This window comes from Quercus suber, unplaced genomic scaffold (genome assembly GCF_002906115.3).
Source record: "Quercus suber isolate HL8 unplaced genomic scaffold, Cork oak 2.0 scaffold_120, whole genome shotgun sequence".
Classification (NCBI taxonomy): Eukaryota; Viridiplantae; Streptophyta; class Magnoliopsida; order Fagales; family Fagaceae; genus Quercus; species Quercus suber.
In genome coordinates this window covers 776,498-801,148 of record NW_027069585.1, presented here as the reverse complement: position 1 = coordinate 801,148, position 24,651 = coordinate 776,498, and the positions used below count along the sequence as shown (strand labels likewise).

Below are 24,651 nucleotides of genomic sequence, written 5' to 3'. Positions count from 1 at the left end.
TATTGTGATGATTCAGCTTCCATTATTCAGATTTGCTGGTTTTTGCTTTAATTTTTAAAAGGGTTAAACTCATGTCTTTTGGATGAAGCTTGAGTGTATTACGTAGTCTATGCAGGTAATATTCAGTTTAATGTGCTGGAAAGTTTGGTGATTATGCAGGTGTGGTGAGCATTGGAGTTTAATGTGCTGGGCAGTAGCCAGTTTTAGAGGTTAATGATGTTAAATGATGTTTTATGCAGTGTGCTGGGCAGTTGCCAGTGTATTATGCAGGCTATGTATGTTTTATGCAGTGTGCTGGGCAGTGACCAATGTATTACATAGTCTATGTATGTTTTATGCAGTTTAATGTGTAATGAATGTAGTTTTATGCAGTTTTATGATGTATGTTTATGCAGTTTAATGATGTATGGATTAATGAATGTAAATTATGCAGTTTAATAAATGTAAGTCAATCAATGTGGGCATTGGAGTTCCAGTTTATGTAGTTTAGTAATTTATGTGATGAATTATGCAGTTTAGTTTTGAGAGATGCTAAATATTTTGCATAACCCTTTGAAGGCACTGTTCAAATTATGCAGTTTATGCCATCTGATGTTTCTGCAGTTTAGTATATTATGTAGTTTATGCCATCTGATGTTTGTGCAGTCAGCTCCATTTTCTTGCTTGGCAGACTCAAATTGCAGTGTCAAATTTATGGTAACACTTCACAACAATGTAACCCTTTTAAGGCACTATTCAAACTGCACAAACACTTCACAACAATGTAATAGATTTGTACACAAATCACAGATTAATTAAAACTACCATATTCCATTGCAAAAGTCTTGGATTACAAAGATAATTACACCAAAAATTAGGCCTTCTACCACTAGTACATACCAACACAAATTATGGCATTTTTTCACTAATACATGCCAACACCAAAATTCAGGCCTTTTTCCACTAATACCTACCCACCTAATGACCCATTCCCCCCCCCCCCGCACACCTATTTAGCCAGCCAAAAGAAGCACCATACAGAGTAGCATCCCACTTATCACCAGAGACAGCCCCAGGCAAATGAGCAGCCTCTTCTCTCTCTTCCTGTAGCCTACAATGGCAGCTTCAAGGGTCAAAATCCGTTGCCTCTGCTCCGGAATCAGCACCTTGCCACGCTCGCAGATTTCATCATCACGCCACTGAAAAAATTTACACTTGCGTCCAACCTGACACCCAAGGGGCAGATAAAACCCATCATATCTTCAACCAAAATCATGAAAAAAACAAGAACAAATAGAATTAGCAAATAGTATTAGCACAATATTCCAACACTTGTATTAGCAAAATACAAGAAAACCAAATTTATATTGTCAGCTGAGAAAACCAATTTTTAATTTTTTTTTATTTTTTTATTTATTTAAGAAAATAAGAAATTTAAAAACCCATAAACTATATAGAAATTTAAAAACATTACACAAAACGACCTTACCCAGAAAAAATATTAAAACCCAGAAAAAATTTTAAAACCCACACAAAATCACTATCTTACCCAGTAATTTGGACACCCGTAGAACCTTCTTCCAGGGTTGTCAGGTGTCCACGAAACGACCAAAACGGTTTCTCCGAGCAGAAGCATCGGGTTGGGCCCCTTTTCCTCAAGCTTCCACTCGACGACATCGAGCTTGAATCCATGGAAAGCAGTTGATTTGAAGATGGTTTTCTGCTGTGTGGTGAGCGAGGAGCTGATGAGCAAGGACCGAGGAGCTGAGGAACTTCAATCTGTGTTGTGACTGATGATCGAGGAGCTAAGGAAATTTGGGGTTAGGGATTTCTATTTGGTATTGGCGTGATTTGGGGTTTTATTTGGGTTAGGGAGGTTAGTGATGGTCACGTGAGGGACACGTGACTTTTAAGGCGGGAATAAATAACAGTGATCACTGTAGCTATTATTTTATCATTTTGTATCAATTCCGTTTGCTACGTCAGCAAAATCCGTTTACGATGTAACGGGAGGGACAAAAATGGAACCGTTTTTCAGGATAGGGACTAAAAGCGGTAAAAATAAAACTTAGGGACCAAAACGGAAATCGTGTGAAAATGTAGGGACTAAAATGTGCTTTTCGCCTAAAAAATATATATATTATTTTTTTAAGATAATTAAATTCAATCATGTGGCTTATTAATTAATACAATATCACATGATTGAAATTTAATCGAGGAGTCTATGATACGAGGGTGGATAACTCCATTGAACGAGGGTGCACGAGTAGTTTGACGACTTTAATTATTTAAAATAACAAAGTAATATATATTATCAAAGAAATAGAAAGCGTGGCATCTCCGTCCTTGTTGTAACTCAATGTCATCAGACATCTAACAGAAAATAAAAATAAAAATAAAGAAAAGAGGAGAATTTGGATGGCCGAAATTGCAATTTTTGTTATGAATGCTAAATTTTTTGTACTAATAATATAATTAATTAGGATGTCAACATTCAACAATTCAATGATAAAGTATTTTGTAGTCAAGAATAAAATAAAAGCTATATCTGTGCTGAGTATACCTAAGAAGGAAGGTCAAAAAAAAAAAAAAAAAAAAGGAACAAAATTATCTCAAGTTGCTTGGCCCAAATAGACCTCCAAAGAAACATAAAGAAAATTGTTTTCCAAATCTTTCAAGAAAACGTTCCATGAAATCCTACACTACCGTATTTTGAATTTCAACTTCAAATGCCAACAGGCAAGGGTTGGGTTTTAATTAACAACTTCAAATGCCATCAATCAAGATTGGGTTAAATACTTATGTGCACTAGATCCTTTAAGATGTAAACACATGACAATTATTTGATATATGTCCAAATCTCAACGCATCCAATACACAAAAGCACTAGACCCAAGTTAGTTTCAATGCGAAGAAACATATAGCTCAACTAACACTTTTTAATATATATTTACAACCAAGATGGCTCGGATTCAAATCCCCCCTCCCAACTATGGAATTATCAACACACACACACACACACACACACACACACACACACACACTATATATATATATATCAACTCCGAAAAAAAAATTAAGAAAGAAAAAAAAATTCTCTCTTCTAATGAGTAATTAATTGAAACTGCAAACTAATATGAATCTGAGTTACCACAAACTGATCAGTTTAATTATCTTTTACAGCCAGTTATTTTAATTTAAAGACTATACAGTCCATACTCTATACTCCCAGAAGCTAGTTGACCACTACACGGGGAGAGACTAAGTGCTGCATAAAATCCAAATAATTGAAACTAATAAATTTTAAATTTCTCATCATTACTGTAATTCTTCATGTTCTAAGGACAAATTATTAAATTTCTTTTAAAAATTTTCTCTAGTTGTTTTCAAGATAACGAGATTTTTGTTGGTTTCACATCAATTGAAAACAGTGTGTAACCACAATTTCAATCGCTCAAACAGCAATGACTCTTACTTGGATCGAGGTTAATTCTGCTGAGATCACATCCCACACCTTATGATATATCATTGTATCTTATGCTCTACACTCTAACAGGTGCAGATTTTTATTACAATCATTTACATATTGCATTCTCGTAAAAATTTATTCAATTTTTATTTTTGGATGGTACACTATAGGATGGTTGACAAGAAGAATTATTGGGTTTTGAGTGGTCGTTTCTTACCTTAATTGTGACACCTTAAACTGTCAACCAAATTTTAATTGTTTTAGGATAACGTAATTGGATATAAATATTGGAGATTAAAACGTTTTCCAGGAATTACAATTCCAATGTTTGTTCCACCTAGCATAGGTCCCATCGGATTGCACCGTTTTAATAGTTGACAGTTTACCATCTGCCAGCGAAAATACTTAAAAAACAGTATAGGTTCCTTGCTTTCAAAACTTCATGAGCCTACTGTGTATACACGAGAAGAATGTGAGATACTACCATGCTTGGGATGTAAGAACTTAGAAATGAAGCCAAGTCACATCGTTAGGTATGCGAGTTAAAGTCTCTCTATCTAAGAAAGACAAGCCTCTCCTACTTGTACAAATGTACGTCCATTACTTCATATATAACCTTAAAGCTTAGAGCCTAGGACATGCACGTAAAAACAGAGTTGGCCTCGCATTTTCTAGGGATTTGGAATGGACGAATTTCAACGGCACATACCTGTTGAAAAATATGTCTTTCCTGGAATAAGGTAAAGAAGCTAATTCAGTCCAATCAAGAGAGGATGCCATATCCCATAGGCACTATAGAGAATGGGAGTGATTGCTGCGTTTACTCAAGAATGATCATCCATTTAACACACAATTCAGGTCTGATATTCTACCATTCATGTCAAAACAAGTTGATGGTGAATTGATGCTACCATATGGCTTGGGATTTGAAATAGTTCCACTAGTGCCCACGATAAACGCTGGGTAGCCAAGTGCAGAACAGGTAACTGCTGAAAGCATGTTCTATGTAGTAATACTATCAAAGTGAAACAAGGCATCTAAAGAAGAACAAATGCTAGACTATATCCGTAACAAATATTCCTCTCTTCTTCCATTTCCCCAGAGGAAAAAGAAAAACCAGGGAGGTCAAGAAAAGGAAGCGGGGAAGAGGTGCAACTCAATACCCACTAAGATCATAACCAAAATTACAGCAACTCAATGACATGAAAAACCTAGAACCTTCAAAGAATTATAAAAGCAATAAGCAGAGACAGAAAAATACAAGACCAGAATACTATTAACACAAAGTAACACGTTGATGGACTTATACTTTGTAGTAGAGGATAATATTAGAAGACGTGTGTCCAATTCACTCCTAACAATCTACACTTATCACTTATGGAGGAGAAAAGTACCGTTCAAGCCGAACTCATTGCCACTATGATTATCAAAATAAAACATCACTGGAGATTGTTTATATCTTAAAATTGAGAGAAGTGCCATAATAGGAAAATTTCAGGTATTTTACTTCTAACCAAATTCTGCCTTAACTTTCTTACTTAATTTGTGGTTAGACTTAGACCCTTGGATCATTCTCTACAGGTCATATCCAGTGGGTGATGTACAACTTTTTGTGTACTTGGCCTACTCTTGACTTTGAAAGGCTCATCACAAAAAAGACTACTTTAGATTAGTTGTCCGTGTGAATAGACAAAGTGCTGGTACAGACATGAAAATAATAGGTTGATAACTAGCCTCCATTAGAATTTTGAGTCAAAATTAGTCATTAAACTCACATAGCCAGACATCCAAATATTAAACTTAAAAAGTATCATTAAAAATCAGTTCCCTTCCAAAACTCTACATTTATTATAACCAAAAAGGTAGCTTCTAATATCATTAAAAATCTAGTAAACATATTCTCATGCATATGTTACACTAAATGCTATACATGACTTCCAAGTTCCCCAAACCTAGCTGAAGAATAAAAATGAAGGCACCCTGTAACTGTTCTATCTTCAAAACCAACATGAAATTTTCAAGCGCACTCAGACACTACTAGCTGAGACTTCATTTACAGCTGACTTATCTTTTTTCTTTGGTGGTTCTTGAGCTTTTTGTTGAAGAGCCTTATTTGGAACCAAAATTATGAATATGTTCCGGTCACGGAAGTTTTTGGCCTCCTCGGTTGCAAGCTGCATGTCAAGAGGGAGTTAAGACAGGTTAAAGACACAGAATAAAGAAATTACAAGTTTACAGCTATAACAAAAATTTAAATACATAGACTGTGAACAGGAAAATAGATAAATAAAATGGATTAAAGATGTCTGAACCTAGAAGAGAATCACAAAAGAGTAGTGAACCACAAATGTCCAAACCAAATAAGACTGCTCAAGGCCATTGATTGAATTCTTTAATACATTCCTTTTCGCAAAATTAGTTGAATATATTTTTAATTGGTCCATAGGTGAAAACCTATTGCTACTCATAAATTCCCCCAACCCTAATATAAGCTAGCATTAATACTAGGTCTCGGGCACAATGTCACAGGGATTTTACAAACAGGCTTGCTGGAACCTTTATATAGTCAAATTTTAATTTCAGGGAATATCCCAAGACAAATTACCCAACCAATCAGACAAGCAAACCCTAATTGACCATCACTTCACCATTTGAACATTCTTTGGAAACTGAACAAGCCTATGCAGTTTGACATATTTGAAAATGAGTGCATCAAGGGTTTCCTGCAAACACTTTAGTGAATTCACTTCCAACTAAAATTTGTATAATACCTGGTGGGTAAGCATTTTTATTAAAAGATCACATTTTAGGATTTCATTGAAAAGAATCATTACAAAGTCTTCCAATGTTTTGTGACAACCGCACCACATCAGCTTTTGCAATGGTTCAATTATAAAGATGGGTATTCTTAAATTTTAAGCAAAAGGGAAGCGGGAACTAATAGAATCATTTGACTTCCATGGGATGCCCAAACATTCCAATATATGATCTAAGCTGATGCCAATCTACAATAAGTTAAGAATCAGGAGCAGAACCATATTGCATAAAGGACAAAATTGATTCAGTATGAAGCAATGAAAAACAAAACAAAACAAAACCAAAAAAACTGACTGATCACCAACTGTTAAGTATTAAATATTAATTGACATCATTGATTCTATTTCAGATTTTTTTTTTTTTTAATTTTTTATAACTACTTTTATGATAAGTTTTTTGAGTTGAACTCCATCACACCGTCTACAAAACCAAAAACCTTTAATTGATGAGAACTTAATTTTATCAGCAATTTAGTCAATTTAGAAGTTCACAGCCAAAAGGCACTGTAGTCAAAAGAAACCTTGCCATGGTTTCCACATGAATTAGGCAGCCAAAATGGGTAGACCGGGTCTTGCCTATATTTCAGGAATTGACGCTAAATATCTTCAAATTAAACATGGTAAACATTTGACTTAGATCACAGGTAACAACCATGGTGTACCCAATATGCTTGTTCATGGCAGAATACAAGCCTACTTAAAGAGCGCCTTGGGTGGGGGGGGGTGGCGGTGGAGAACAGAATATAAACCCATATCAAGAGTACCTCCCCAACATCATTCTGAAAACGTCTAATAAGCTCGATTGCGATATTCCTGAACTCATTTTCACGACCTTTGAGGTTCACTATAATCTTAACCTGCATGATTTGAGATCTCAAAATGGTCACAATAAACTCTCTTAATTTAAGTAGCCACAAGATGTAACCATAAGAAAATCTCAACAACCTTGTCGCCATCGTTCAAAAACTTCCTAGCAGCTTTCAAACGCACAGAATAGTCATGTTGATCAATATTGTAACTGCAGAGAGAATCAATAAGATCATTTACCCCAAAAATAAAAAATTACAACACACATACTTACTAGCACAAAAGCTTCAGTTTTTGGATCAAGTCCTTGAATTAAATGATAGAATTTGAAACATATAAGTACAAAAGAGTGCACACACACCCCCTCAAACTCAATACCTCCATCAATGAATTCATCACTAACATTGTCAACACTACAACATATAGCCAAAACCCAACAAACCACACATTAAGGTTCCAAATCAAGTGTTCAATGTCTTGTAATTTCATTTTTAAGCCCTTAACATTTTGTAAGCCAGTCCACGCACTGGAGAGAGAGAGAGAGAGAGAGAGAGAGAAAGAGGCAATAGCAATTAAAAAAGCGTAAAAGAGGCTACACGCAATTAGATGGTCCAATCATTTCCAATCTTATAATGTCCCGCACATTAGAAGTCCCCCTTCAATTGGACAGTCATAAGGGAGGGAAACAAAACTCTACCCCAAAGTTATAAGGGAGGGAACTGAAACTCTACCCCCAAGTGCTATGTCCAATTCAGTTTCAGTCAAATTTATAGTGGTATATTGCAAGCGTTGTGAGCAAGTTGCCACCTAACCACTTCAAATTAAAGAGGTTTCTACTGCCAAAAATAATCAAGCCCTATCCAGGCTGCATGACATTATTCAAACATTACATTTTCGTTCTCAAATAAAAATTAAACAACCAGATAATCATGCTGAAATATTCTTTTAGAATTTTACATGAAACAGAATGGTCTATATAAATCAATAATACTATTGACAAAAGTCAGACCTTAGTGAGTAACTACCAAAAAAGAAATCAAAGAACCATATAATTGAAGAATTGTAAATGAATTTTGACCAAGTATGTTACCCCATTTTGAGCTCCTTCATATCCATGCGATTCGCTAACATTTAAGAGCACACGTTGGTCAATAACTTTTCTGAAATCTGAGAAACATAAATCAGAGAAAATCAGCAAACGCTAATTAGGGAAGACATTCACCAGCACTTTTCTTCTGCTGTTCTCTTTTCTTCTTTTGCTGTTCATATCTATATTTACTGAAAAGAGAGAGAAGATACATATTAAGAGATGTTAAGGTCAAATAACACTTAAGGTAAACATTTTTAAAGAATGAATAAAAAACAAAGGGAAAAGTCAAATTAAGAAACATATAGAACATTGATTTGAACAGTCATTTTTTCATGGGTGATAACCAAGACATGCCATCAAGTGCAGTGACAATACTTTTCCATGTTTAAGTTTGTACCATTCTTGTATTGATGTATTTTGTTTGCCTTGCAATTCCCAAATCTCAAATGGCACCTCCTGCCCCATAAGAATGGGGCAGAGCCAGAGACACTACCTAAAAGAGTTAAATTTTAAAGGAAAAAGGGCAAAAAGAGCATTGATTATGCTTGATAGAGAAGACAAAAATGTCCTACAAACTAAACAAACATATAAGCCTTTCATATGTGAAAGTATTTGCATTCTAAAATCAACAACCTAAATAACATTAAGAGACAACATAGGGAAGTGCTTATTTTGGGTCACCCATAGGCAACATAGCATATGCGTCCTTTGGAATATTATATTTCAACAGATAAGAGCACAACTGAGGGAAATGTTTCAATATCTACACTAATGGAGGCTCCCTTGGGTTTTTCAAGGGACCCATCACATAGATAGCAAGCTTCCAATTTTCCATTTACTGCTTGACACTTTCATATGGGCCAATGACTTTCTGAACCACAGACATGCCAATCATAAACAGGCATAACTTACAGCTACTTAATTTTCATTGTTCCGATTTAATACAATCATAACCTGAAAATTCTTTGTAACAGATATATAACAGTATAATTAAGTTTTTATTTACTAATAGTAAAAAATAAAAGAGGAAAAAGATGAAAATGTAATTCTTCTTCTGGGGGAAAAATATCATACTTGTAATCCATTATTTTGACAACAGGAGGATCTGCATCTGGGGATAATATAACCTGCAAAATAAGTGAGTAGGAACAAGTTCATTAATAAATTAATAGAATTATCCAAGTGTCATCAAGAGGCTCAAAAAGAAAACCTTTATTCATTTATAGAGACAGCAACACATTGAATATAACCATATTCCTTAACTGCCATGTTCAGTATATTGACCACACATAAGCAGAAACATGAGTTGCTTGAGAAAATTATATACTTGAGGATGACACTAGACTCTGAATTTCATCAGGAATACAAGAATACATACTTCATAATTCCTAGACCAACTTAAAACTTTCCATTCCACAAAGTTGGTAAAATTCACTACATTTTTACCACTTCTTTTAAATTTTAAATATTTTACAAAATAAAATTTAGGCTTAATTGCTTAAATACAATGTTGGTCCCTAAAGCTCATCCCGTGAACTCTTTTAGTTTTAAAGTTTAAAATTGTCACTTTTACTCCCTTAGATGACATGGACAAATTAAGAAATGACACACAGCATCACTTTATTAGACACATTAGCAACTAAATGCGTAGAGACTAAAATCAATCACTTTAGGACTATTAGAGACTAAAAGCAATCACTTTAAACTTCAAAGACTAAGATCGTGCATGGACTAAATATTAGGAGACAGGACCAACATTGTACTTTGGCCTAAAATTCAAATTTGGGCATTAATCCCACCAGGTCTATTTGAATTTGTAATTGGGAATTTCCCATAAATTCGTGTGCACAGTTGTTAGCTTGAGGATGACACTGGACTCTGAATTTCATCAGGAATACAAGAATACATACCTCATAATTCCTACACCAACTTAAAAGTTTCCATTCCACAAAGTTGGTAAAATTAAACACGCTTTTACCACTTCTTTTAAATTTTAAATATTTTACAAAATAAAACTTAGGAAATGACACAGACAAATTAAGAAATGACACATAGTGCTACTAAAATCAATCACTTTAAAGAGACTAAAAGCGATCATTTTAAATTTTTTTAGTAAGTAAAAGCACTCACTTTAAACTTCAGAGACTAAAATCATGCATGGGCTAAATATTAGGAGACATGACCAACATTGTACTTTGGCCTAAAATTCAAATTTGGGCATTAATCCCACCAGGTCTAATTGAATTTGTAATTGGGAGTTCCCCATAAATTTTTGTGCACAGTTGTGAGCTAGTAAAATTAGTAAATTACTACTTCCAAAAACAAAAGCAAAAAATGTGACTAAAAAAAGAGCATACCAGATCAAGCTCAGCACTCTCAGCCATTTGAATAGCCTCATTTGTGGAAACCACTCCTACCTACAAATACAAATACAACAAACTCAATCTACCAACTACAGCTCGACCAAGCACTATATCATTACATTACACTTAACAACTCATAAAAGATCAAATTTTCTTTTCCCACCATTTTCTCAGCCACCAGACACGAACACTAACATATACACAAAAACGACAAAAAGTTACTCACCATATTCTGCTTCGCATCAATTAACCTCACCGTAGCTGACCTATTGTCAAAACCAAGCACTTCAATTAAACTTTCACAAAAATCAATATGAATGTAAATGTGAGAATTAGCAGTTACCTAATGGAGGAGATGTCTAGGGCTTGTTCATCATCGGAGTCGCTCTTCTGAAACCGCCTGGAACCTCCGGGACCGGAGGGGCGGGACCCGCCGCCGTATCGGGCGGTGATCGCGGAAACATTCGAGGAGAGAGAGACTGAGTTCGAGTTTACGGAATTAGGGTTTGAGAAGCGGAGCCCGAAGAGCTTGGATTCGAGTGTGGAAAACGGTGTCGTTTTGGTCAGGAAAGGTTTGAAGCAAAAGCTGCTGCTGCTAGTGCTGGTGATCCCAGCCATTGCGAGTGGTACTGAATTCAAATGGAGTTGGTTCTTATTTCTTATCCACAAACTTTTTGCGGGTGGTGGGCCATATTTGGGCTCTTATGGGCCGGTAGAATTGGGCCGGATTGGTTATTTACAGGCTCGAATAGGCTTTTGGGCTGGCTGAACCTTTGGATGAAAATTTAATCGAAGGCTTTAACTAAACAGTATAAAATCGCAGTAGTTGATTAGATTTTTGACCAAATGTACAAAATTTGCTAGTTTTCTAAAGAAAGCATCATCTCTTTCAATTGTTTGCGTGAAGCAATTAAAGATGTTCCCATGTTATTATCAGGTCACCTCAAGCATGCAAGTCATGTCATTGATATCCAATCAAAGAACTTAAAATTCTAACCGAGGTTATCCAAAAGATTTGAGACATCAAAATCTATCGAGTGTGTGTTTGAACCTTTTATTTTTTGGTGAAAAAGAATATATATATATATATATATATAACTTTAAACAAATAGGTTAGGCAGCTCAGGAATGTTAACAGTCAGTGTTAAGTGTCTTTGTTTTGAGGTTGGATAGGGTAATTAGTTAGATAACACACTGTAGCTCACAACAGTGAGTAATTTTTTTGGTGCCAAACTGCTATTAGAGTATTAGACTATTAGTTATATAATAGTGTAACACACATTATATGGTGCCAAACTGCTATTGGCATTGGTAAGCTAATGGGCCCTCAAGATGAAACTCCAGCGATTTTATTTAGGAACTCAAGTCAGAAGATAATCACATAATAATGGAAAGGATTCACAAGGAAAATATATAAATCATTCATCACAAAATTCTGATGCCTAAACTGAAAACTGAAAATATTTTTTATTTATAACATAAAAACCTCTGGTTACATGCTTTACATATTCATATTAATAAACAAAAAGTAGGAAAAACATATTAACTAATCAAAACTTCAAAAGCCTACACACGGCCCAAACAAAAGTGTCCAATACAAAGTAACCCAATACTCCAACTTCAGCAACCTCAATCAACTTCCTCAATCTTAGGCCCTGATCCAGAATTTCCAGTGGACCTACCACCGTAGCCACCAGAACCACCAGGCATGTCACCCCCCATGGGCATATCTCCAGCCCCACCACCTTGATACATCTTAGCAATAATAGGGCCACACAGTCCCTCCAACTCCTTCAACTTGTCCTCAAGCTCATCAATCTCAGCCAACTGGTTTTTCTCCAACCAATCTATAGCATCACTCACTGCCTTCTCAATCTTCTCCTTGTCAGCTGGGTCCAATTTCCCTGCAATCTTCTCGTCCCTCACAGTATTCCTCATGTTATAAGCGTAGTTCTCCAGAGCATTCTTTGCCTCCACTTTCTTCTTCACTTCCTCATCCTCTGACTTGTACTTCTCTGCTTCTTTCACCATTTTCTCAATCTCTTCCTTGGTCAACCTTCCCTTGTCGTTAGTAATTGTAATCTTGTTCTTCACCCCAGCTGTTTTATCCTCTGCTGACACATTCAAAATCCCATTCGCGTCTATGTCGAAACAAACATTGATTTGAGGAACCCCTCTTGGCGCTGGAGGAATACCAGTAAGCTCAAATTTTCCGAGAAGATTGTTGTCCTTAGTTCGAGCTCTTTCACCTTCATAAACTTGGATCAAAACCCCAGGTTGATTATCCGAATAGGTCGAGAAAATTTGCTCTTTCTTAGTCGGAATTGTAGTGTTTCTCGGAATTAGCACAGTCATAACACCACCAGCAGTCTCGAGCCCAAGACTGAGAGGCGTAACATCTAGCAACAACAAGTCTTGCACTTTCTGGTTCCCCTCACCACTCAAAATCGCAGCTTGAACCGCAGCACCGTAAGCCACAGCTTCATCAGGATTAATACTCTTGCAAAGCTCTTTCCCATTGAAAAAGTCTTGCAAAAGAGACTGAACTTTTGGAATCCTCGTCGACCCACCTACTAAAACCACTTCATCAACCTGACTTTTGTCAATCTTCGCATCACGCAAGCACTTCTCCACTGGCTCCATGCACTTCCTGAACAAATCCATGTTCAATTCCTCGAACCTCGCCCTCGTAATCGTCGCATAAAAATCAATTCCCTCATACAAGGAATCAATCTCGATTGTTGTCTGAGTAGTCGAAGACAGAGTCCTCTTCGCTCTCTCACACGCAGTCCTCAACCTTCTCAAAGCCCTTGCATTGCCACTAATATCCTTCTTATGCTTCCTCTTAAACTCTGCCACAAAGTGATTCACCAATCGATTATCAAAGTCTTCACCACCAAGATGAGTATCACCCGCAGTGGCCTTAACTTCGAAAATACCCTCCTCGATTGTCAACAAAGACACATCGAAAGTACCACCACCAAGATCGAAAATCAGCACATTCTGCTCACCTTTCCTCGAGGCCTTCTTGTCGAGCCCATAAGCAATAGCAGCCGCAGTGGGCTCATTGATAATTCTCATAACATTGAGAGCCGCAATAGTTCCAGCATCCTTAGTAGCCTGTCTCTGCGAGTCATTGAAATAAGCCGGAACAGTAATCACAGCATTCTTAATGGGCTGACCCAGAAAAGCCTCAGCTGTCTCCCTCATCTTCGTCAACACCATTGACGATATTTCTTCAGGCGAGAATTGTTTCCCTTCGCCTTTGTACGTAACAACAATCATTGGCTTGTCACCGGGTCCAGGAATAACCTTAAAAGGCCAAAGCTTCATGTCGCTCTGAACCGTAGGGTCAGAGAATCGACGACCAATGAGGCGCTTCGCGTCGAACACGGTGTTTTGTGGGTTCATAGCGACTTGGTTCTTGGCTGCATCGCCTATGAGCCTCTCTGTGTCAGTGAAGGCCACATAGGATGGGGTGGTTCGGTTGCCTTGGTCGTTTGGGATGATCTCAACTCGATCGTTTAGCCACGCGCCTACGCAGCTGTAGGTCGTGCCCAAGTCGATCCCAATAGCTTTGCCGCTAGTTTCTGCCATGTTCAAGACTCAGAATTCAGATACAGAGAAAGAAAAGAAAGTTGGGTTCTTTTGGTTTTTTTTTGGTTTGGTAAGAGCGTCTGTGAATTGTTTAGTTTGCTTTGTGTATGATGAGACTCTATGATGGGTTTAGAGTAGGAGGTGAGAATAAATTTATAGCGGTTTCAAAGAGAGAAAGAGAGAGAGTTTGAGAAAATTCGAGGGGAAAGTGGAAACTGTAAAAGGAAAATGTGAGAGAATTTGAGAGAGTTCCAGTGAAAAGTCGAAGGGGGAAAGGTCAAAATTTGAAGTAAATTGAGAGAGTTCGAGAGAAAACTAGAAGGAAAAAGTGAGAGAAACAGGAATATGAGAGTGGAGTGTGGAGTGTTCTGGAGAATTTTGGATTTTAGAAATTCCAGAGCGAGGGGGAAGGTTGATTTATAAAAGTGGGCCCGAATTTGTTGGAATTTTACTTGTGTGCCATCGTGTTTGGTAGGGGTGAGTTGAGTTCAGGGTCAGTTGAGAGAGACAGCATATCATTTTCGGTTATAGCAATTCAGTATCGGTTTTGATATTTTTTATCTAATAAATGAGTGACACATATTTCAAAAAATTACATCAGACTACTCCAATAAATTACTAATAATCTTCTATAATATTGGGAAGATAAATTAATCATTTATTAGAATAGTTTGATGTTATTTTTTTAAACAAGTGTCACTCATTTATTGGATAGTAAATATCAAAACAAAGGTTGAATTGGTATTATAGAAACATAGTATATTTTCTCAAGTTGGGGTGGGCAATGGAGGGCATTTTGGGAATATGAGTTTAGTTTCATGACAGTAGTTTAAGAATTTTGGAAGGAATTGGGATTTTGACGTGGGGGAGAACAGTGGGTCGTGTGAGTGAAGAGGTGGGAGCTTGCCAAGTAGTTTGACTACACATGGTTCTTCTTTGGCTTACACGTTCATCCCTCTCTCGAGTTCATACTTTCATACCATCTCTCACGTCCATGGTACTTCTCTCTCTCTCTCTCTCTCTCTCTCTCAACATGTTCTAAGGGTGTGCATATATTGGGTCAGGTCGAGTTAAGGAAATTTTTCAACCCAACTCACTATAATTGGTTAAAAAAAATCCAACCCAATCCACATGGATCGGATTGGGTCGAGTTGAACCCATGAGTTTGACTTACTATTATTATTGTATTGATTAGAAAAAAAAAATCCTACATGCCATCTAAGTTGATAAATGAAATATACATAAACTAGTATTCTAATTCAGTTATAAACAAAATATATCCAACTAAATTTATAAACAAAATATACACGAACTAGTATCTTAACTCAGTTATAAACAAATAAGAGTGAAGTGGGAGAGTGGAAGCAGGAGGCAGTATAGAGAGAAATAAGATTGTTAGAGTTTGTAAAGTAATTGGGTTTTATATAGGAAAAGCTGAATAGGGTAAAAAAAGTTAATAAAAAATTATTAATTATAAAATATATTTGTAAATTCATATTAAATATATATAATTTAAATTTTAAATATATAGGTAGGTCGGGTCGGGTCAGGCTAGTTGTGATTGTTATGACCTGAACCCAACTCAACCTACTATTAAAAAAAATTTCATAACCCAACCCGACGAGTTGGGTTAGTGGGTTGGCTGCACACCTCTAGTTCTAGAACCGCAACTTTTTTTGCTACAGATCAGGAAAGATTGTCTGTCACTTTTATATAGATCTAACGCTTTTTCTTCATCACTAATAATTTATCACATTTTTTATCTACCACTCATAATCTATCACATTACCGTCATGATAAAAGATATAATCCTAAATTTTCTATACTTTTCACACATGACATTACAAAGTAAATTGGGAAAATTTTCCTACCCTTGCTTATATTCAATATTTTACATTATTAATCACAATTAATGGAAAATGTTCACATTTTAAAATATGAAAATGAATGCGAAAAAAATGAGTAAAAAAAAATTGCCCGGATATAAGTTACAAATTAAATCATGTCATTTAAAATCCAATTCAGTTCAAATCTTGTCTTCTCTCTTATGATCAAGATTTTAGTTGAACTAGATTTGGAAGTTTTTAGGCTAATGTGTAACTTATAAAAGTATAAACTAATGCATAACTTACAAAATTATAAGGCTTTTATTTTTTTTTTTTTTTTTTTAAGAAAACGTTAGAGATACAAACTTTTTTACAAAAAAATTTACAAACTGCTGATGTGACAAGTAGTTATTAGTAAATGTAAAAATGATGTTAATGGTGAACCCAAATGGAAACCAATAAGAAGTTGGCCACAACAACAATTTGTAAAAATATTATAAAATAGTTTGTGCTTATAGTATTACTCTTTTAAAAATAAAAATAAAATAAAATAAAAACAACAACAACAACAACAAAATTATATGGTTTGATTTGTAACCTCCTAAACTATAAAGTTTATTCTATCTATACGATATATAACAAGATACTCCCCTATGATTTGGACTATTCTAAAGGTCAAAAATACCTCATCCAATATCCAATGACTTCTCCTACAAATGTTTATGATCAATAACGTCACAGGATTTCCCATAAGATTATCTTTCTTGAATTGAACTTTTATGTGGTTTGAAAATACCATCATCAATAAACACAATGAGTACACTTAAAAATAGGGTTAACAACATCAAATACAAATCTATACTATATATAATAAGATTCCTCTCTTTGATCTGGACTCTTCTGAAGGTCAAAAATACCTCATCTAGTAACCAATAACTTCTACTACAAATGTTTTAGGGATAAGATCAATATATAACTTCACAAGATTCTTCATAAAATTTTCTTTCTTCAACTAGACTTTTATGTGGTTCGAAAATACCCTTATCACACTTAAAAATAGGGTCAACAACGTCAAATACCAAATTTCAAAACACATGTTTCTAGCCCAACTTCCCCTAAAATATGAACCCATTTAGGCACTTTCCTATGGATAAATAAAATATATATATATATATATATATTATTATTATTAATTATTTTCAATAATGTATTTGTTCTTATCTACTTTTTCTTTATAAACACCAAAGCTACTTAATTATTATTATCAATTTTGTTTCTATGAAAAAATCAATACTTAAAACAAGATAAAAAAAATTTCAATAACTGTTATTACATTAAAGTATGACGATTTTACACTATGTTAAGACCTGTGTTTTTTACCACCGCACACCCTTAGTGCGGCGGTCACTCTACAAGTATAAATGTTTGTGGGGTGTGGGGGGCAAGGGTCAAGGTAGGGGTGGCAATTCGTGTTCGCGTGTCGAGTTCATGTTGTGTCAAGTCATAAGTATTCAACTACATAGGTCAACACTAACCTGACATGTTTATTAAACGGGTCAAGATTCCTCAACCCTAACACGACCTATTTATTAAACAGGTCAGTCGTGTCAACCTGTTTATCAGATTTTATCAAAAAGAAAAAAAAATTATGAAAAAACAAACAAATAAATATTTTTAATATAAAATTCAGAACTAACGAGTAATTGTATCACAAATAATCATTCAAAACTAAAGCATATCCTAATATCACAAATAATCAATCACAATATGTCAAAGAAAATAAATCACAACAACTAATATATTTATATACCTAGAGTTTGAAGGGTATATGGGTAAAATGTCATTTAATTAAACAGGTCAGACAAGTCAAATGAGTTCTATGTGTTCAGCACTAACCCAACCCATTTATTAAATGGGTCAGCCGTGTCAACCCGAATATGACATGAACCCGTTAAGCGTCAACCCATAACCTGCTAATTTCATGTCGTGTCGTGTCGTGTCGGGTTTGCGGGTTGTGTCAAATTTTGCCACCTCTAGGTTAAGGGTTTAAGTCTCCAAGAGAGAGTTTCACACGCATATACACTTAGATTAAGGTAGAATAGAATTTCTATCTTGTATCCCAAAAAAAAAAAAAAAAAGACCTATATTTTTGCATTAAAAGTTTCCGTGGGATGCGAAACACATGTGGAAAAAGAATCAAGAATAAAAAAATATTCTTATAAAAATGTACAGCCCCCGCACCGTATCCTGTATTGGGCCTTGGACCCTGGCCTGGGTATATGGCCCATAAGGCCAATCCCCTTCTACCCGGCGGCCCACCCCCGGGCCACGCATATTGCAAGCCCGAGCCTTGCCTCTCCATCGTTTCTCGGCAACACCTTCCCAAGCAGTGATAGATATTTGACGGCGAAATCGCTCTCGGTCGCGGGAATACGGGAATCGGGGCTCAGGTTCTCCAGAGGGACGGCCGAGGAATGCGGCCATGGATGTAATGAGCCGTGCGTTGCGCAGGGCGGCTCGGTCCCCGTTCTCAGCGAACATTGAGCGAGCACCGATGCCGGACAGATTTACGCGAACGCCGTTCAATTCTTATGGTGGGAAGACGGACCCCGTGGAGCATGTCAGCCACTATATCCAGATGATGTCTCTGCATACCCGCAATGACGCTCTGATGTGCAAGGTTTTTCCCTCCAGCCTTGGTCCCACGGCCTTGAGGTGGTTCAACGGGTTGCACAAGGGCTCCATTCACAGTTTCGCCGAGCTAATACAGGAGTTCGGTTCCCGTTTCGTGACATGCAGCCGGGAACAGCAACCGGTGGACGCACTGCTATCTATGAAGATGAGAGCAGGGGAAACCCTCCGTGATTATGCCAGCCAATACTGGGAGCTCTACAACGAGATTGGCGGAGGGAACGAGAAGATTGCAGCGAGCACTTTCAGAATGGGATTGCCTGACGAGTCGGGGTTGAGGGAATCATTAACTAAGAAGCCACCCAAGGATATGAGGCAGCTGATGAGGCGCATTGAGGAGTACAAGCGGTTGGAAGATGATAGAATACAGAGCAAGGGCAAAGCGCTGGTGACAGATCGCCCCCGGCAGAGCGGTGTTCAACAGAAGGCACGGGGAAATTTGAGGATTCAAGAGCCAGTAGCGCCAGTAGGGGAGGTGAACGTGACGTTCAAGGAGCCCGTGCATAAAATTGTGGACAAGATCAAGCACGAGCCGTACTTCAGGTGGCCCAACCAGATGGCTGGCGACCCCTCTAGGAGGAATCAGAACCTATACTGCACCTACCACAAAGACCAGGGGCATACTATCGAGCAGTGCCGAGTGCTAAAGGATCACCTCGGGCAGTTGGCTAAGGCAAGACACCTCAAGGATTTTGTGACGGATGCCGGGGATCGAGGAACAAGGCATGGCGCCCCACACGGAGGAAACCCCCTTCCGCCCCCTCTTGGGGTAATTGATGTAATTCACGTCACCCCGAGTGGCATTTCCACGGCAAAGGGGAAGGAGGTGTTAACGATGGTATCGGTAGAGGGGAGTACGGGCGTGCCACCTCCTGCGAAGAAGATCAGACCGACCCGAGAGCCAATCGCTTTCAGCGACAATGATTTGGAAGGAACCATTCAGCCGCACGACGACGCGTTGATAGTCACGGCGAGGGTTGGCGGCTTCGTTGTGAAGAGAATAATGATAGACCAGGGAAGCGGAGCGGATGTTATGTACCCGGACCTATTCAGGGGGCTTGGGTTGAGGGCTGAGAATCTGTCAAAGTACAACACTCCCCTGGTTGGGTTCGACGGGAAAATGGTGGCTCCCGATGGGCAAATCTCTCTGCCCGTGAACATGAGGGGCAAAGTGGTAATGGTAAGCTTCTTCGTAGTGGCCTCATACTCTCCCTATACGGCGATTCTTGGGAGGCCGTGGATACATGCGATGGGGGCTGTCCCGTCCACTCTGTACATGAGGGTCAAGTTTCATACTGATTGTGGTGTCACGGTGATACGAGGAAGTCAGCAGGCGGCCAGGCGATGTTTGATCGCCATGGTCAATTGGGAGCAGGAGCAGACAGAGCAGAAGGATCAGGCCGACCCCAAATGTTCATCGTCGGGGACGCCTTTATAGCAATCACAGAGCCCGCCCGAGAAGGAGGTCCCGCGCGCCGAGAGCATGCTCAAGGTAAAGGTGTTGCCGGATACGGACAAGTACTTCCAAATAAGAGAGAGCATGGAGGACCGGGAGAAAGTAGAGATGTTGTTACTCCTAATACAGAACGTGGACGTATTTGCATGGAGTCCATACGAGGTTCCCGGGGTGGACCCCGAATTCATCGTGCATAGACTTAGAGTCGACCCCTCATTCGCCCCTAAAAAGCAGAGGCCGAGGAGATTAGCCTGGGAGCACTCCGAGGCAGTAAAAGCGGAAGTTCAGAGATTGAAGCAGGCAGGAGTAATTCGGGAGATCTTCTTCCCGGATTGGTTGGCGAACACCGTGGTAGTGAAGAAGAAGAACGGCAAGTAGAGGGTCTGCGTCGATTTCACCGATCTAAACAGGGCCTGCCCAAAAGACCCTTTTCCCGTGCCCAAGATTGATGGACGCCACGTGTGGGCACCCGAGGATGAGTTTTCTGGACGCTTTCCAAGGGTATCACCAAATCGCCCTGGCGCCCGAGGATCAAGAAAAAATGGCGTTCATCTCCCCGGAGGCGAATTACCACTACACGAGGATGCCCTTTGGATTGAAGAACGCCGGGGCCACCTACTAACGAATGATGACAAGAATTTTTCGAGACAAGATAGGGCGCACGGTCAAGGTATACATCGACGACATGGTGGTTAAGAGCAAACAGGAAGCCCTGCATATGGAGGACCTCCAGGCGGTTTTCGAGGTTCTCCGACGACACAAGTTGCGCCTTAATGCGGAGAAGTGCGCATTTGGTGTCGGGGCCGGGAAGTTCCTAGGGTACCTGATCAGTACACGGGGAATTGAGGTCAACCCCGACCAGATAGAAGCTGTGAGAAGACTGAATCCACCGAGCAACCCGAAGGAAGTGCAAATACTAACCGGGATGCTAGCAGCCCTTAACCGGTTCATCTCAAAATTCGCAGATCGCTGCCGACCGTTCTACCAACTGCTGAAGAAATGGACTGGATTTCGGTGGAGCAAGGAGTGCGAAGAGGCCTTTGTGGATCTGAAGGCTTATTTGGCGCAAGCGCCCATGCTTACGGCACCAGAGCCAGGTGAAGACTTGTTCATGTATCTGGCGGTATCTGAGCACGCCGCGAGCGCTGTGCTACTGAGGGACAAAGGGGTCCAGCAACCCGTGTACTACATCAGCAAAACTCTTGTCGACGCCGAGACGAGATACTTGCCCATGGAGAAACTCGTATTAGCCCTGATACACGCCACCAGGAAATTGCCGCACTATTTCCAAGCTCACACTGTACACGTCCTGACCAAGTACCCATTACAGTCGTTATTGAAGAGGTCGGATTTCACGGGCCGTATAGCCAAATGGGGGACTCGACTCGGTTCCTTCGACATACGGTACAGACCTCGAAGCTCGGTGAAGGGCCAGGTCCTCGCGGATTTTATTGCTGAGTTTTCACCCAGAGAGAAGGGAGTGATGGTTTGCCAACTGGAGGCTCGACCGTGGAAGGTATTCGTAGACGGCGCGTCGAGCTCCACGGGCGCCGGTTCAGGAATTGTTATGATCACCCCCGAAGGAATACGACTAGAACACTCGTTTAGATTAGGTTTCAGGGCGTCCAACAATGAGGCAGAATATGAAGCTTTTCTGGCCGGACTAAGGGCAGTTTCGAGCCTGGGGGCTCGGGAGATTGAACTATATTCAGATTTGCGTCTGGTGGTTAATCAGGTACAGGGCAGTTTTGAAGCCCGAGATCCCCGGATGAAAGCATACCTAGAACAAGCAAGGCTAGTTATGGCCCGCTTCAACACGGTGAAGGTTTTCCACATAGCCCGAACACAGAACAGACATGTTGACTCCCTAGACACGCTGGCGTCGTCAGTAACCGAAGAGATACCACGGCAAATCAAAGTCGAGCTTATCCCGAAGCCGAGCGTCAGGGTAATCAGCGACTCGGGAACTACAGGGATTAATGCCACCGCAATCGCAGCCCCTGCCCCGTGCTGGATCGACCCCATAATCGACTTTCTGGCCGATGACCGACTGCCGAGTGACGAAAAAGAGGGCATCAGGGTCCGTAGGATGGCTCCTCGGTATTGGTTGGCGGAAGACCGGACTTTGTATCGAAGGTCCTTCGGAGGGCCGTACCTTTTGTGCTTACGCCCGGAGAAGGTGGGCGAGCTCTTGGCGGAGCTCCACTCTGGGGTGTGCGGCGGCCATGTCGGGGGACGTTCATTAGCGCACCGAGCAATGACTCAGGGGTTTTGGTGGCCTCAGATGCAGAAAGACGCCGCCGAGTATGTGCTTAGGTGTGAGCGGTGTCAAAAGCATGCCCCTTTGATCCATCAGCCCGCGGGCCACCTGAACCCGATTAGCAGTCCCTGGCCTTTTGCACAATGGGGGCTGGACATCATCGGCCCATTCCCTCGGGCGACGGGCGGCCGAAAGTTCGTTTTGGTGGCCATCGACTATTTTACCAAGTGGGCGGAGGCGGAAGCTTTGGCCAACATACGAGATGTGGAAGTAAAGAAATTCGTATGGAAAAATATCATCACCAGGTTCGGGGTGCCGAACACTATCATATCGGACAACGGGCTACAGTTTGACAGCCGGGCGTTCCGAGACTTTTGCGGTGGTCTCGGTATCAAAAACAGGTACTCAACTCCTTCTTATCCACAGGGCAACGATCAGGCTGAGGCCGTGAATAAGGTGATTGTGAGTGGGCTGAAGAAAAGGCTGGAGGGCACAAAGGGAAACTGGGCCGAGGAACTTCCAAAAGTCTTGTGGGCATACCGAACCACTCCTAGACGGTCCACCGGGGAGACCCCTTTCTCTCTCACGTACGGAGCGGAAGCCGTGATCCCTGCCGAGGTGAATCTATGCAGTGCGCGAGTAGCGGGGTTCAATCACGCCCAAAACGACGAAATGATGGTAGGATATTTGGACAAGGTGGAAGAGTACCGCGAAACGGTGACAATACGGCTCGCGGAATATTAGCAGAAGCTCGCCCAGAGATACAACCGAGGTGTAAGAACGAGGGAGTTTGTCGCCGGGGACTTAGTCCTCAGAAAAGCCGTGGGCAACATGCGGGACACTAGTGCCGGGAAATTGGCACAGACATGGGAGGGACCCTACAGAGTCACAGCCGTGGCCGGCACCGGGGCTTACTTTTTGGAAGACCTAGACGAGAGACAGCTGCCCCGACCGTGGAACGTCCATAATCTCAAGAAGTACTATCATTGATGGGCGATACGGCGGGCATAAAGTTAACCGCAACCTATTGTATATGTTTTGTGTATATACTAGCAATGTTTTTTAAGACGACCCGCATCATTATGACCCTGATCCTCGGTTCAATCCCTGTCACCGAGCAGGTGGAAACCTTAGCCTTTTTGTTCTAAGGACAGAAACCTGACCCTCGGTTCGATCCCTATCACCGGGCAGGTTGAAACCTTAGCCTTTTTGTTCTAAGGACAGAAACCTGACTCTCGGTTCGATCTCTATCACCGAGCAGGTTGAAACCTTAGCCTTTTTGTTCTAAGGACAGAAACCTGACCCTCGGTTCGATCCCTATCACCGAGCAGGTTGAAACCTAAGCCTTTTTGTTCTAAGGACAGAAACTTGGCCCTCGGTTCAACTCCTGTTACCGAGCAGGTGGAAACTTTAGCCTTTTGGTTCTAATGACCGAAACCCGACCATCGGTTCGATCCCTATCACCGAGCGGGTGGAAACCTTAGGAGTTCGAGGACAGAAGTCTGACCCTCGGTTCGATACTACCACCGAGCAGGTGGAAACCTAGCTATGGTCGGACACATCACAATAAAAAGGCAACCGACAAAAGTTCATTACTCAGTAAATATGAAAGAGCAACACGATAAGGCATTCATAAAGCATAAAACTTAAAATCAGCGTTTTGTTGCCAAAACCCGGCAACTGCAAATAAAGGAAAGACAACAAACAAATTATCCCGTCACCACAACCCGGTGACATAGGCAATTCCGCTCACCAAAATTCTTAAGAAAAGGAAAAATAAAAAAGGGTTGGTTTTCAACTATTAGATGTCTGCCACATGTGCGGAGGATGCGTCCTCTTGAGAGCGTTGGTCGGCGTGAGGAGTTGGCGGCTGGATGTCCTCCCCGGTTTGGTCCCTGACATGGGGGTGGCTGGTTCCCTCCATATCAATCGGCACTGCATGAGAGTCGATGGCATTCACCAGTTCCCTCATGCTGGAGGTCTCTTCTTCATCAATGACAAGGGGTGCGGGATTCTCGGTCTGGGGGATGCTCGGGAAAGGGATCTTGTTGCAATCCCTCAACAGAGAATCCTTGGGAATCCCCAAGGCTTGTAGAGCGGCGAACCAACCCTCCTCATATCCGAGCCTGTGGGCCTGGCGAATGACCGGTTCCGCCGAATTCTCGGCATCCGCGAACCCCTCGTTATACCACTTGTTTTCACAAGCCTCCAGCGCCGCCTTTGAGTCGGCCAGTTGCCCTTCCAGCATGGTATTCAAGCTCTGGGCCTCTGCCAATTTGAGCTCGGTGCCGCCCAGT

General features: G+C 40.3%; 4 protein-coding genes across 4 annotated transcripts; 2 read left to right on the top strand and 2 right to left on the bottom strand.

Moving 5' to 3' along the window:
* Window positions 1–5,277: 5,277 nt before the first annotated feature.
* Window positions 5,278–11,173, bottom strand: LOC112025124 (translation initiation factor IF3-4, chloroplastic). The gene is made up of 9 exons (XM_024057789.2): window positions 10,868–11,173; window positions 10,751–10,790; window positions 10,519–10,578; window positions 9,236–9,288; window positions 8,294–8,349; window positions 8,162–8,195; window positions 7,210–7,282; window positions 7,029–7,121; window positions 5,278–5,622 (listed from the first exon to the last, which is right to left on the bottom strand). The coding sequence occupies exons 1-9, from the start codon at window positions 11,140–11,142 to the stop codon at window positions 5,476–5,478; spliced, it is 831 nt and encodes a 276-aa protein (XP_023913557.1). The 5' UTR covers window positions 11,143–11,173; the 3' UTR covers window positions 5,278–5,475.
* A 794-nt stretch (window positions 11,174–11,967) lies between these two features.
* LOC112025119 (heat shock 70 kDa protein) lies at window positions 11,968–14,445 on the bottom strand. Its single transcript, XM_024057783.2, has one exon. The coding sequence runs from the start codon at window positions 14,119–14,121 to the stop codon at window positions 12,154–12,156; it is 1,968 nt and encodes a 655-aa protein (XP_023913551.1). The 5' UTR covers window positions 14,122–14,445; the 3' UTR covers window positions 11,968–12,153.
* Window positions 14,446–18,501: 4,056 nt separating this feature from the next.
* On the top strand, window positions 18,502–20,076 carry LOC112029773 (uncharacterized). The gene has a single exon (XM_024062459.1). It carries the CDS (start codon window positions 18,502–18,504, stop codon window positions 20,074–20,076), a length of 1,575 nt encoding a protein of 524 aa, XP_023918227.1.
* A 646-nt stretch (window positions 20,077–20,722) lies between these two features.
* Window positions 20,723–23,098, top strand: LOC112011304 (uncharacterized). Its single transcript, XM_024043678.2, has one exon. It carries the CDS (start codon window positions 20,723–20,725, stop codon window positions 23,096–23,098), a length of 2,376 nt encoding a protein of 791 aa, XP_023899446.2.
* Window positions 23,099–24,651: the final 1,553 nt, after the last annotated feature.